We start from the raw sequence: 15,677 nt of genomic DNA, 5'->3' as shown, positions 1-15,677 counted from the left end.
TCTGCCCACTGAACTTGAGGCAATCCAAAACTCTGCCTCTGCCTCTGACTTAAATGACACTGAATCCCATTCACTTACTGCACCACCCCCACCCCACCTCCCCACCTCCCCACCCCACCCCCACCCACCCCCCCAATACTTGCTGAGTTACAGTGGCTGCTGGTTTTAAAAAAAGCCTCAATTTTTAACAGTCATCGTTGTTTTCAGATCACCTTAAACTTGGTCCCCTCTGTTTCTGTAATCTCTAGCCCCAATGCGATTAGATATTAGCACTCTTCTAAGTTTAGTCTTGTACATTCTTGATTGTAAATATTCTCTGAGGCTGTGCCTTCATCCACATAGACCTAAAATCTAGAATTCATTGTCGAAACCGCCCACCTCACTTTCCTTCTTTAAGACATTTCTAAAATTTGCTGCTTTGATCATGCTTTTTATCATCTGCCCTAATATCTGCTTATGTGGCTCAGTGTCATATTTTGTTTAACAATGTCTCTTGAAGTACCTTGGGAAGTTTTATTTTGTTAAAGGTGTCATACACCAAATCCTCATTATCTGAGGGTGATAGAAGTAATGACCTCCTGCAGGTAACAAAGCATGGCTACTGCTATAATGTAAACTTCCTGACAACTGTGAAGGACCGTGCGATTGGACTGGTTGAGTTAATGGAAAAGAACTTCTGTCTGGGGCGAGTATGTATCCATCGTTTACAAACCTGCTGATTACAAGAAGCTGTTACTGAAGAAAAATTTGCTGTATTTCAAACACAACCTATAGGAATAATTACCTTTGTGCTGATATTAAAACTTCAATTTTTGTTTAGAAAATTGTGATGTATGAGATTAAAACATGCTGTTATGTAATTTATGGATCCCTAGCTTTTAATAGTCCTGGCATAAATTTGTTTACTTCAAAATAAATCGGTCAGTTTAACTTCAGTGATGGGGAAGCTTCCAGAAACAATTATTGGGCATAAAAATAATAGCCACAAAGAAAAAGATGGATTGATTAGGAAAAGTCAGCGTGAATTTCTAAAGGGAAAATGTTTCTTAAATAACTTGCTAGCATTTTTTGAAGAGCAAACAAGCTAGATGAGGGTACCACCATTGTTGTGGTGTACATGGATTTCCAGAAGGTGTTTCATAAAGTGTTGCCTAACAGATTTATGAAGAAAGTTATAGGTCATGGTGTAAAAGGGACAGTAGCAATGTGGATACAAAATTGGTTCAGTAATAGGAAACAGACAGTAATGTTCAATAATAGATAATGTTTGGGTTGGAGGAAGCTTTGTAGTGGAATTTCCCCAGGAATTGGTATTGGGACCCTTGCTTTTTGTGATATAGATTAAAGGTTTAGATCTTGGTGTGCAGAGGACAGTTTCAAAGTTTGCAAATGGCACAAAATTTGGCAGAATTTTATCCTGTGAGGAGGACAGTGGAATTCCAAAACGGCATTGACAAGTTGGAGGAGTAGGCAGATGGGTGGCAAATGATGCTCAATGCAGAGGAGTATGGAGTGTTGTACTTTGGTATGAAGAACATTGAAAGACATTAGACAATAGGGGTTCAATACAACTCTAAATGGGGTGCAGCAGAGAAATTGAATATATATGTGCACAGATCATTGAAGGTGGCAGGACTGAAGTGGAGAGAGCTCTTAGTAAAGCATACAGTTCTTTGGCTTTATTATAAGGGGAATAGAGTACAAGAGCAAATAGGTGATGTTGAACATGTATAAGATACCTGTTTTATCTTAGCTGGACTATTGAATGCAATTGTGGGCACCACGTTATAGAAAAGATGTGGAGTGTGTGCAGAAACAATTTACCAGAATGGTTCCAGGAATTAGAAACTTCAGTTATGAGGATAGATTGAAGAAGTTAGGGGATTTTTCTCCTTGAAGAGAAGGTGGCCGAGAGGAGATTCGATAGAGGTTTTCAAAATCATGGGCTGGTGAATGAAGTAGTAAGGAGTGAGAAAAGGAATAGGAGTGAGAGGGCATAGATGTAACGTGATGTGCAAAAGGAGCAAGAGTGATGTAAGATGAAACTTGTTTACTGAGTGTTTGGAATCTGGAATGCGCTTCCTGGAAGTGTGAAGAAGGCAGGTTTACTTGAAGGATTCAAGAGGGCATTGGATGATTATTTGTATAGAAATAGTGTGCAAAGGTGAGAGGGGAAAATGCAGATTCATACCAGATAACAATGTTCGTTTGAAGAGCCAGTGCAGAGGGGCTGAGTAGCCGCATACTGTGCTGTCTCAATTCTGTGATTCTGAGAAAATGGCTAAAATTTGATTTAAATCCACAAAATTTATCAATTCCGTTTCAATTATAACTGATCTTTTTTATCTATGATGTTCTTGACTTTTAAAGTTGAATTTGTTTGAGATAACTATTTATATATTCTTGCAATTATAGACTTTACTTATTTTGAATTAATTTTTGAAGATTGTAATGCAGGTTGTTGGAACCTGATTTACAATCTATATTTTTTTGTGTCCTTCTGTCCTTGATTCACTTATTTTTGCACTGTTCATAAATGATTACCTTTTGTGTTTGTTTCAAAGTTGAAACCTTGATCTTGACAGAGCAGTTTTATTATTCGTAGCCTGTTTTTGTTTGACTTTCGTGCATGTAATAACCCCTGTTGCTAGCTATTGTTTTTATGGGAGAAAAATAAGCTGCAGGTGTGTTTACTCTTTGTGGTTGGCCTGGATTCTGGTGGAAGAGCAACACATATATTGTTTTTTATGTCCCACATCAGGGATCTGCTTCTTTAGGTGTACGCATCTCAACTCCATAATTTGGAACCCAAGACCAACTCCCCGCATATGTGTATAGAATCCGCATATTCAAGCATGTTGAAATGCTGAGCGAATTGATATGCACTTGTGAAAATGTATCTGGGGTTTAGAGCTAAGCTTGGACATTTTGCCATGTCCAATTTGTTTAATTATGTAAGTGAGGGATCAAAAGAGTTTGACCCTTCTTTCTTTTTAACTTTGCTGAATCAGTGCTTGATTAATCATGAACTGTCTCAGATCAGGGATTTATCCACCTCTATGCTTTAAGATGCCCAGCGCTACCACCTCTGTAATATGGACATTTTTCAGGATGTCGCTATTTATTTCCCAGTGTTCTCTGTCTTCCATTTCCTTCTCCACAGTAAACACTGATGCAAAACACATGTTTAGTATCTCCCCGATCTCCTGCGGTTCCACGCATAGGTGGTCCTGCTGATCTTTAAGGGACCCTATTCTCTCCCTAATTACCCTTTTGTTCTTAATGTATTTGTAGAATCCCTTTGGATTCTCCTAAACTCTATTTGCCAAGGCTGTTTTGTGTCTCTTTTTTTAACCCTCCTGATTTCCCTCTTAAGTATACTCCTACTCTTTATACGCTTCCAGGGATTTACTCGATCTCTGTCTATACCTGTCATATGCTTCCTTATTATTCTTGACCGAAGCCTCAATTTCTCTAGTTATCCAGCGTTCCCTACACCTTCCAGCCTTGCCCTTCACCCCAACAGGAACATACTGTCTCTGGACACTCTATCTCACTTTTGAATGCCTCACATTTTCCAACCATCCCTTTGCCTATGAACATCCACCCCCAATCAACGTTTGAAAGTTCTTGCCTAATACTGTCAAAATTGGCCTGCCTCCAGTTTAGAACTTTAACTTTTAGATCTGGTCTATCCTTTCTCACCTCTATTTTAAAACTAATAGAAATGTGGTCATTAGCCCTCAAGTGCTTCCCCACTGAAACCTCGGTCACCTGCCCTGCCTTATTTCCCAAGAGTAAGGTCAAGTTTTGCACCTTCTCTCGTAGGTGCATCCACATACTGAATCAGAAAATTTCTTGTACACATTTAACAAATTCCTCTGCATCCAAGCCCTTAATACTAGTCTGTGTTTGGAAAGTTAAAATGCCCTACCATAACCACCCTATTATTCTTACAGATAACTGAGACCTCTTTACAAATTTGTTTCTCAATTTCCTGCTGACTATTGGTAGGTTTATAGTGCAATCCCAATAAGGTGATCATCCCTTTCTTATTTCTCAGTTCCACCCAAATAAGTTCCCTGGATGTATTCCCAGGAATATCCTCCCTAAATACAGCCATAATGTTATCCCTAATCAAAAACACCACACCCCTCCTCTCTTGCCCCCGCTTTCTATCCTTCCTATAGCATCTATATCCTGGAACATTAAGCTGCCAGTCCTGTCAATCCCTGAGCCACATCTGTATAGTTGCTATGATAGCCCAGTCCCATGTTCCCAACCAAATCCCTGAGTTCATCTGCTTTACCTCTTAGGCCTCTTGCATTGAAATAAATGCAGTTTAATGTATCAGTCCTTACTTGTTCCTGCCTGCCCTACTGTTTGACTTGCTCCTTTTCCCAACTGCACCAGTCTTGGACTGATCGCTTTCCTCACTATCTCCCTGGGTTTCCTCCCCCTTACTAGTTTAAATCCTCCCAAGCAGTTCTAGCAAAACTCCCTGCTGGTATATTAGTCCCCTTCCAATTCAGGTGCAATCTGTCATTCTTATCACCACTACCCCAGAAGAGATTCCAATGATCCAAAAATGTGAACGCTTCTCCCCTGCACCAGCTCCTCAGCCATGCATTCATCTGCTCTTTCTTCCTGTTCCTACCCCCACTGGCTTGTGGCATGGGGAGTAATCCAGATATAATTACTCTTGAGGGCCTTCTTTTTAAATTCCTGCCAAACTTCCTATATTCTCTTCTCCAAACCTCATCCTTTTCTCTTCCTATGTCGTTACGTCCAATGTGTGCAATGACCTCCTGCTGGTCCCCTTTGAGAATATTCTACATCCTGTCTGAGATATCCTTGATCCTGGCTCAGGGAGGCAACGTACCATTCTGATGTCTTGCTGTCGGCCGCTGAAACGTCTGTCTGTGCCTCTGACTAGAGAGTCCCCTCTCACAATCAATGGCTTGAACCCCTCGTTACATTAGAGCCAGTCTTGGTATCAGAAACCTGACTGTCAGTGCTACATTGCCCTGAGAGCCCATCACTCCTAACATTTTCCAAAACCGTGTACTTGTTTGAGGTGGGGATAGCCACAGGAGATTCCTGCACGACCTGCTTCCCTCTCCTACCTTGCCTAGAGGCAACCCATCTACCTGACTATATGTGCTGTTTTTCTCTCTTTCTGCAACTTCCATCCATCACACCCACTAGCTCCTGTAACTTCCTCATTGCCTCTAACTGCTGCTCCAAATGATCCTGGCGATCTGATGGGATGCGCATTCCAACACACTTCCTGCAGACATAATCATCAGTAACATGGAAACTGTCCCTAATCTCCCACATCTGACAGGAAGAGCACATCACTCTACTAAAGGTCATCTTTGCACCTTAACAATCTACAGACCCAGAAAATATCACAGTCTTACTGCTCCAGAAACACTACTCCAGGCTATCTTATTGCCTATGTTTTGTATTTTCAGAGTTTAATCAAGAGACATTTCTCAACAAATACATATAAACAAAAAAGAACCCACTCAACTCAATATTTTAGATTTACAAATAAAAAGCCAGTAAGGTTACACTTTAAAACTAGCTATTTAGCTGCTCCCCTGCTGTGAGCTCCCCACACAGGTTTCTCCAAGGTCAGCTGTGAATTTGGCTGTTTTTTATTTTTCTGTCAGGAACTCCAATGTCCAGAGATACTTGAAACTAAACAGCGGAGCAGTCAGCTGTGCAGGTTCATGGCTGGGTTGGAGAGCTCTGCAGGTTTATTTCTCTGTTTTGATTCACTTCTCACCGTGTGGTCACTGGCTTTGTCTCCCTTCCTCCTTTTTTAAAGTGCTGTGTTTTGATCTTTTCTCCCAAAATTCCAAAAGAATGCAACAGTATATAAGAGTAATTGCTGCTCCTAGCATTCAAGGAAATCAACTCTGACACTGAAAATACCTCAAAAAAAGGAGCAGCTGTTACAGCCACAAGTTTTCCTGTCCTCCCAGGACCTGATTAGGTGTACTATAGAACTCTGTGGGAAGCTAGGGAAGTGAGTGCCAAGCCTCTTGCTGAGATATTTGTATCATTGATAGCCACAGATCAGGTGCTGGAAGACTAGAGGTTGGATAATGTGGTGCCACCATCTAAGAAAGGTGGTAAGGAAAAGCCAGGGTAGTACAGACCGGTGAGCCTGACATTAGTGGTGGGCAAGCTGTTGGAGGGAATCCTGAGAGACAGGATTTACATGTATTTGGAAAGGCAAGGACTGATTAAGGATAGTCAACATGGCTTTGTGCATGGGGAAATCCTGTCTCACTAACTTGATTTGAGTTTTTTGAAGAAGTAACAAAAAGAATTTATGAAGGCAGATTGGTAGACATGATTTATATGGAATTCAGTAAGGTATTCAACAAGGTTCCTCATGGTAGACTGGTTAGCAAGGTTAGATCACATGGAATACAGGGAGAACTAGCCATTTGGATACCAAACTAGTTCTAAGGCAGAAGACGGGGTGGTGGTGGAGGGTTGCTTTTCAGACTGGAGCCCTGTGACCAGCCACAAGGATTGGTGCAGAGCCCCTTTTTGCCATTTATATAAATGGTTTGGACATGATTGCATTCTTCTGTAATGTAGTGACCAGAAAGTACTGCAGCTAAAGCCTGGTGTTTGCACAATTTTTGCATAACCTCCCTGCTCTTAACTCTAGGCCTCAATTGCTAAAGGAGAGTATTCCATATGCTTTCTGGTCCATTCTATTTACCTATCCTACCTTTATCTATTTGTCTACCATTTTGAATGTGATGCCACCATCTTCAATGTGAAGCCACTCCCATTTCAGCATTCTGAAGGGACCATTCCTTCCACAATACCATGGTCTACTCCTCAATTACTTCAGACTCTTCTTATGAACATAGGATACGTAACACTTGCCATTTTACATCCTCTCCTCACAGTGTAAGGTCCCAGACTGCCATCCAGCTAAAGCATTGTTTATGTACATTTTCAGTCTAGTCTCTTTTTAATTAGGGTGGCTAATTGCAGATTGGGTGTGCATTTTGTGGAACCCTTAGATCATTCCACAAAGATGACCCTGAGTTTCCTGTGGCCTGTCATTTTAATTCTTCACCTTGCTTTCACATTAACAACTTTGTGCTTTGTCTGCTGCACTGTCCATTGAAAAGTTCTAGTGATGCTTAAAGTAAGCTTGAGGAACAGCACTTTCTTTCAGATACTTTACACCCTTGTGTACTCAACAATTTCAGACCATCGTTTCTGATGATCATTTTGTTTCCTTTTCTTTGCACTTTTTGGCCTTGCTCTTGTATTTGCTTTCTGAGAGCTGCTCAAGGAATTTTTTTTGTTTCTTCTTTTTTTGCCTCATTATTATTTCCTTTGGCTCGAAGATAACTTTTTTTGTCTGACAATTTCTCCTGTCTTTCACCATATTGCAAATCTTGCATTTTTATCCTTTCCCACCCACCTTTTCACTCAACACATTGCATCTCTAAATTTTATTAGCCTGAAATGTTAACTTTGTTTATCTTCCACATATGCTGCCTGAGCATTTTCTGCTTTTGTGTTGTTTGTTCAGTCAGTTTACTGACTATGTGATCCAATTTTGAAAACAGGTTAAAACTAGAGGTGTGAACAATAACAACATACTGTGACTTACTCTTGTGACTTTTAATATTATTTGATGCTTGTTAGAAATTACTGACCTAGGACATGTACCAGGCCATGCGCTATTTTCATGTTAATTGAATTGTGTTACATAGTATTTAGAATGTTCCTTTATATCTCATTCATGGTTTACAGATCCTTTGTATTTTTCCTTGCCAGTTTGATTCCATTTAGGAAGGCGGTTGATGTATTTTAGCACATTTCCTATTTAATGCAAGATTCAAAATGACATGTCTGTTGCAAGGATATTGTAGTTGGATCCATTCACATCTTTGTTGTGGTGCATCTGGATAGCAATGAGACTTAAGAACCCTATTTTTTTTTTCCTGGGCAGCTGCTGTCATTCAAAATTGGGGATTGAACCTGAGGCTTCAGTCTATGAGACTCATCTTGTTTTCAATGGTTCGTACATTTGTGGGTTATATGGACTTCAGTACTGTATGTTTTCAAACAAATGACGGTGTTCATTGTCATTCTAGTTTCAAGAGCCAGTAGTAAACTTTCTCAGGATGAATTTAAACTTTAATTAAAGTAGAACAGCTAAGTATAAAATCTAATTTCCTGTTCCAGTTTCATGGCTAACTGTTCCAAGCCATGCATGGATAAGTTTGTACTTCTACACATTTTATGATTACCTAACGATGGATTTGCAGTCAGCCGTGAGGGATAGTATTTGTTGCTGACCTCAAGTTGCCCACAAATACCTAACAACCTTCGTTACGTTTTTCCCATTCCTGGGTTTAAATCTGCCACCAAGTTGAAATTTTTTGGCATGCAGCAGCAGGGATGTGAGCAAATAGGCTAGCAGCTAATCATATTAAAGCTTTCAGGTGAAGCAAACTAGAAAGACAAAATCAGTTAATAACCTTTTTCATTTATTTTGGCAAACAAAAATTAAATGTTTGGATTAAGATAAGACTAAAATAAAGTTAAACTACCTTTTTTAAAAAGATTTCAAAATTATGTGGAATCTTTTTGTAATGTGGTGAAATTAGAAACTTGCCAAACATTAAAATAAGCTTTCTAGGCCAGTGAGGATGTTGAGCAATAATTGTGAAATTAATTCTCAGTTTAAAAAGCAAGATCTAACTTTTTCAAAGATTTTTACTGAGACTAACAGCGTAATAGTGGATGTTCCTAATTCAAAGACTTCCTATTGATTGCTATCTGGAGGTGCCTCAGCAGTCTATGCTGTAGAAAAGAGCAAAACATTTAATAGCATTGTCTGGTTTTCCATGTTCTGCGCTGTACCGATTCCAAACTTCGTATTGTTAACCGTGTTAGTCAGTGTAGGATCTTGCGACTTATTTATGCAGTGGTCACTAATCTTAGCTGACCTGTGTCAGCCATGCCTGAGTGAGTACCATCTGACATCTCACAGTTGTGTTAGAAGGTTCTGGATTCAAGTTTCACTCTAGGATGTAACAAGCTAAAAGACGAGGCTGATAGTCCAGTCCTGAAGGAGTGCTTGGCTGTTGGAAATGCCACCTTTTGCATAAGAAATAAAATCAAAACGAATGGTCTGTCTCTGAGGTGGATGTAAAACATCCTATAACACTACTTTGAAGAAATACAGCAGTGTTTTTCTTGATGTCCTGACTAATATTTATCCGTGACTTAAATCTCAAAAATGGGTTATCTAGTCATTATCATAATGCTGTTTCTCTGAACTTGCTATGCGCAAATTGGATGTCACATTTCCTACATTACCGCAGTGATTTCAGTTTCACTGTAGATCATGACTGTGACATTCAGTGGCTGTGAAAGGTTTCATATAAACACAGTGCTTTTGTTTTTGAGATGTTATAATGAGTTTGGTCTTGTCAGTTGTGATTTATTAGAAGCATCTGAGACTCTGTTTCAGATGGTTGCAGATTTTAGTCCCATTCCTAAAATGTGAGCATATAATTTAAACTGGCACTCCATAGCAATACTGAGGGAATGCTTAGTTGCCAAACCTGCAGACCTTCAGCTGAGATTTTAACAAGAGACCTTAGCTGTCATTTCAGTTAAAAACAGGCTTGCATTGGTATAGCCCCATGCATGACCTCAGGACAGATGCTTTACAGCAATTGTATATTTTTGAAGTGTGGTTACAGTTAGAGGAAGTTAGAGGAAGAGCAAGGCATTCTCCTCTCAACCAAATCATTAAAGAAATTAGATAACTGATCAGAATTGCTGCCGGTGTAATCATGAATGCCTATTGGCTTTCCTTTATTGCAATAGCAACAATGCTTCAAATTATTTTCATTGATTATAAAGGGATTTGTGATGCTCTGAGAAAGATGGTAATAATCCAAATTTTTTGCATTGTGTGCATTAAATATTTTAATGTATTTAGTCAGTCATTATTGTAAAATAGAGTTTGTGAAACTACTGAGGGGGAAAGAATTCATTTTTAAGTGCAAGTAATCTGTTCACTGATGTTATTTTCGATTTTAAATAATCTTGATTTGCAAAATATAAAGCCAAACGTATTTTTAAATGAATGGATGTCTTGTCTACTTCATGCTTATGTTAACATTGTGTGAAGTGCTGTCTGTGCATAAAATATTTCAGATGTGAAATCTATTGAAGTATTTTTAGTCTTTGTTGGCTCGACTTGTTATAATGCGGGAATTGCACACATTGAATCATTTACTACTGTTAATGTTGGCTAATTTGTTTGTGTTTTTTCTTAACTATTGCTTTTTTGTGGAACAAAACTTAAATTTTCATTTGTTATATTTTTAAAACAAAAGTTCTTTTTTTCAGTTGACTTGGTGACGTATATCACAAGATTTCAATGGGACATGGCAAAGTATCCAATCAAACAGTCTCTGAAGAACATTTCTGAAATCATTACTAAGGTTAGTGTTGTTTTACTGTTTCAAACTTAATGTGGCTTTAGCGCAAACTCTGCATCATTCCAAGCTCCTAGCAATATTGCATGTAAATGCCAAAGATACTTCAAAAAGTTTGGAAATTTCTAGTTTTGTAATTCGTATACTCACATTGGATGCCTGTGGGAAGAACTTAACACCAATAATTCAGATTTTACTCTTGTTGCTAAGGCATTGTCTTGTAGTGTGACCGAATAATATGTATAACTTTAATGTCAATGATTCGGAGCAGGTGTAATTTACTGTATTTCGCTGGGGTTAATTGCAGGGGTAGTAGTGATACTCAGGAAAATAAAATTGACAAGTTTGTGTTTTATATACTGTTAGCTTTTTGATTACTTTAAATTGCAATTTAGTTTGGTAAGAATAGAGCTTTTATTCTGCAAATGTTTCCTAGACGTTTTATTAGCATTAGCTCATGTTGATTCTGATGTAATTTCCTTAGAAACACTGAATGAGCTGAATGTCAATGTCATGGTGATAACCAGGGGTTCTTAAACTGGGGTTCTGTTCATGGAAGCTTTTTGGGGCTCTTTGGAATAATGTGGAAATGCACCCTGAGTGACTGGCTAGGGCTCCATGGTACAAGTAAATGCATGATTGACGACAGGAGCAAGGTCTGGTTGCTACATGTGCACCTGGGGAGAGAGAGATTACCAGTTAGCAGTTACCAAGTCTGGATGCCGGGTAAGTTCATGCCTTTTCAAGAGAGGAGAATTTTTGAAAAGATATTTGCACGTTGCATCCTTAACTTAAGGGCACCAAATGACGAGATCACCTAGGTCATGTCGTTCCACATGTAGTACTATATATAACGAGTAATGTTTAATGTTATTATCTCATGATAGGCGTCTGTGATTACTTACTCAATGACAGATGTGCTGCAGTGCAGAAGGAGGCCATTCAGCCCATCATGTCTGCACTGGCTCTTCAATTGAGCATCCGTACCTAATGCCATGAGGATTGGTTAGCTCAGTTAGCTAACCAGCTGGTGTGTGATGCATAGACACCAATAGTGTAGGTTCAATTCCCATACTGGCTGAAGTGAACATTGGGTGGCGGGGATCCCATTTTCTCAACTTTGCCCCTTGCCTGAGGTGTGGTGAATATCAGGTTAAACTCACCAGCAGTCATTTCTGTCCAATGAGAGCGCAGGCCTCTGGACCTCTGAGGCATGTACTTTTACTTACTAGTACCTGATGCCAATCATAACTTCTGCATGCTTCAATTGAACCTGCCTTCATCACATTTGTGACAGTGCATTCCATTCCCTAACTACTCTGTGTGGAACAAAAACCTTTTCTCACTTCATATTTAGTACTTTTGGAAGTCACCTCAAATTTTGCCCTTGGTTCTTGTTCTTCCAAATGCAAGAACAGCTTTTCCCTATCTACTCGATCTAGCTCCCTCATGATTTTTGAAAACCTCTAACAAATCTCCTCTGAACCTTCTCTCCAAGGAGAATAGCCAGAACCTGTTCAGTCTCCATTTGAAAAAGTGTGCCTTATTCAAAAATGTTTGAGAACCATTGTTCGTAACAATTAGGCACTGATGCTAAATTTGATGTCCCAGAAGAACATACCTGTGCCCTTTCTGTGCAGTACTGGGAGTAACAGCCTTTGTGCTTCAGCAGAGGATACAAAATGGTGAGGAGCTGGCAACATTTGAGTTTCTTTGCAATGCTCTTGTTCTTGATGGCATTGGATTCTTGAATTAATATGCTTTGTTAAAGAGTTAAGGTTGAGTTGCAGGCATTATATCTTGTATTGTGTGGTCTGCTAACTACATGAGGCTCTTCACAAGAATTGTTTTCAAGTTTTACTTTTTTTCTCATCCTCTTGAATTGCGAATGCTCAGTACTGAGTAGATAAACATGTATGTTTGCTTGGGGCTAAATTTTAGATTATTTAGGTATTTTAGAATGGATTGAAGTCAAAACCTATAAAAGGGTGTCAAAATTAAAAGGGTACAACCTACATTTTCTCAAGACAATCCTTATAAACTATATTTCTGTTGTGCGTTGCTCTGTAAGATTTTATTGATCCATTACGTTATAAGTGTAATTCAACACTTCTGTAAAGTGCTTTGAGAAACTCTCATGTTTTATGGTTGCAGCTATCTTCATTGTGGAAGGGATTTTGTCGAAAAATGCTGTTAACAATGAATCCACTACATGTTTTGTTCCCATTGAATTCATATGTTCATTTTATACAAAAACGTTGTTGGGTTAAAAGGGAATCAGCACAATTTCACACCTGTGCTTTTATTATTTTATTCACTATTGGGATGTGGGTGTCGCTGGCTAGGCCAGCATTTAGTTGTACTTCAGAGAATGGTGGTGAGCTACCTTCTTGAGCTGCTGCAGGTATCAAATGCAATAGCTGAGTTCTGCAATGGTTTTGTATCAATCAATTTGGTCTTTCTTAGATGGCATTTGAATTTGTGGAATACTAAGACCAGAAGAAATAGGGACAGGACTAGGCTGTTCAGCTCCTTGAGCCTTATGTGCCATTCAATAGGATCATGGCTGATCTGTCACTCCTCACATCCACTTTCCTGCTCTTTGTTTATAATCCTTTATTCCTGTACTGATCAAGAATCTACCCTTTTCAGCCTTAAATATGCACAAGGACTCTGGCAAGGAGTTTCAAAGACACTCAATCCTCGAGAGAAGAAATTCCTCTTTTTCTGTCTTAAGTTGCCCCCTTAATTTTGGAACTATACCCTCTGTCTTGGACTTTCCCATGAGGGGAAATATCTTGCCAATATTTACTCTGTCAAGCCCCTTAAGAATCCTGTATGTTTCAATGAGATCACCCTTCATTCTTCTAAATTCCAATGAGTAGAATCCTAATCTGTTTAACCATTGCTCATAACAATCCCACCACGCCAAGGATCATCCAAGTTAACCTTCTCTGAACTGCCTTCTATGAAATAATCCTTTTCTAAATAAAAGGATCAAAACTGCTTTCATACGCCAAGTATGGTCTCATGTACAGTTGCAGTAAGACTTGCCTGCTCTTATGCTGCAACCCCCTTGAAATAAGGGCTAACAATCGATTAGCCTTCCTGATTACCTGCTGCACCTGTGTGCTAGCTTTGTGTTTTGTACACCAATCCTCCCAAGTACCTTTATGTTGCAGACTTCTGCAGTTTTTCTCCACTTAAATGCTACTGTTCTTTTGTTGTCCGTTCCAAAATGAACAACTTCACATTTTCCCACATTATACTCCATTTGCCAACTTTTTACCCATTTATTTATCAATGTCTCTCTGTAAACTATTTATTTTCCCCTGCAACCAGCCTTTCAATATATTTTTGTCATCTACAAATTTGACTATAGTACATCCTCTTCCTTTCTCCAAGTCATTAATATATATTGTAAACAGTTACAGTCTGAGCACTGAACCCTGTGGAACCCCACTAGTCACAGGTCGCCAACCTGAAAAAGAACCTCTTATTCCCACTTGCTATTTCTTGCCAATTAGCTAATTCTCTGTCCGTGTCAGTATACTACCTCCAACAACATGAGCTGTCATCTTATGACTTTACCTTTTGTGAATCGCTTGCTATGGTAGTTCACGTCATTTCTTCAGTCTGAATAGAGCTATATTTAATTAATGGGGTCTAATGTGTCATAAACTGTTTAAGAAGCTCTAAACATGAATGTCATTCCCAAACCCCAATGCTTCCACACTAGTCAGCTGATCAGTAATGCTGGTAAGAAATTTGATTGGAGGAGCATGAAAGAGACAGTCTGAAAGGAGAAAACAGCTAGTCACAGATTCTGACTTGTGTATGATTGTGACTTTGCTCAGATTTGATTTGCCACTTGAGAAGGGGATGCTGTGGCCTAGATATGAGTCCTAGTAGTTAACACTCTATCTCACTCTTCTAGATATCCTGGTGCTGAGTACTCACACCATCCATTGAATTTGGTCCCTCTTCTTTTTGCTAGCATTAGGCAAGGAATTCCTTAAGACCAAAAGACATTGACAAAGAAGTAGGACATTCAGATCATTAATTCTGCTCTGCCATTCAATGTGATCATGGCTGACCCGATTATCCTCAACTCCATTTTCCTGCCTGTTCCCCATATACCTTGATACTCTTATGAGTGAACCTTCTCTGCCTCCAGTGCCAGTATGTCTTTCCTTAGATAAGGGGCCCAAACTGTTCACTGTCACTGCGGTCTGATTAGAGGCTTGTATAGTTTTAGCAAAAGCTCCCTGCTTTTATAGTCGACTCCCTTTGAACTAAACCAGCATTCCATTTGTCTTCCCTATTACCCACTGAACTTGGAGGCTAGCTTTTTGTGATTCATGGACAAGGGCACTCAAATCCATTTGTTCTGTAGTTTTCTGCAGTCTTTCTCCATTTAAATAATATTCAGCTCCTCTTTCTGTCAGTGTTTAACCTCACATTTTCTCCTGTTATGTTCCATCTGCCAGGACTTGATCAAGTGTACCCTAGAACTCTCTGGGAAGCTAGGGAAGTGATTGCTGGACTCCTTGCTGAAATATTTGTATCATCGATAACCACAGGCGAGCTGCTGGAAGACTGGAGGTTGGCTAACGTGATGCCACTATTTAAGAAAAGTGATAAGGAAAAGCCGGGGAACTATAGACCAGTGAGCCTGACATTGGTGGTGGGCAAGTTGTTGAAGGGAATCCTGACGGACAGGATTTGCATGTATTTGGAAAGGCAAGGACTGATTAGGGATAGTTAACATGGTTTTGTGCATGGGAAATCCTGTCTCTCTAACTTGATTGGGTTTTTTGAAGAAGTAACAAAGAGGATTGATAAAGGCAGGGCGGTAGACGTGATCTATATGGACTTCAGTAAGGCGTTTCACGGTAGACTGGTTATGAAGTTTAGATCACACAAAATAGAGGGAGAACTAGCTGTCTGGCTTGAAGGTAGAAGACAGAGAATGGTGGTGGAGGATTGCTTTTCAGACTGTAGGCCCGTGACCAAGCAGTATGCCACAAAGTTAGTGCTGGATCCACTGCTTTTCGTCATTTATATCAATGATTTGGATGTGAACATAAGAGGTATGGTTAGTAAGTTTGCAGATGATGCCAAAATTGGAGGTGTAGTGGACAGCGAAGAAGGTTACCTTGAAGT

General features: G+C 39.4%; 1 protein-coding gene across 1 annotated transcript in view; it reads left to right on the top strand.

Moving 5' to 3' along the window:
* The window catches only part of LOC109929332 (V-type proton ATPase subunit C 1-A), a 66,234-nt gene that overhangs the window by 26,798 nt on the left and 23,759 nt on the right, over window positions 1-15,677 (top strand). The window contains exon 5 of the mRNA XM_020529014.2: window positions 10,423-10,517. Coding sequence (XP_020384603.1) covers window positions 10,423-10,517 — 95 coding nt within the window. The remainder of the gene's footprint in view (window positions 1-10,422; window positions 10,518-15,677) is intronic.

Source organism: Rhincodon typus, chromosome 4 (assembly GCF_021869965.1).
Source record: "Rhincodon typus isolate 14 chromosome 4, sRhiTyp1.1, whole genome shotgun sequence".
NCBI classification, from domain to species: Eukaryota; Metazoa; Chordata; class Chondrichthyes; order Orectolobiformes; family Rhincodontidae; genus Rhincodon; species Rhincodon typus.
This window is presented reverse-complemented; position numbering and strand designations above follow the sequence as displayed.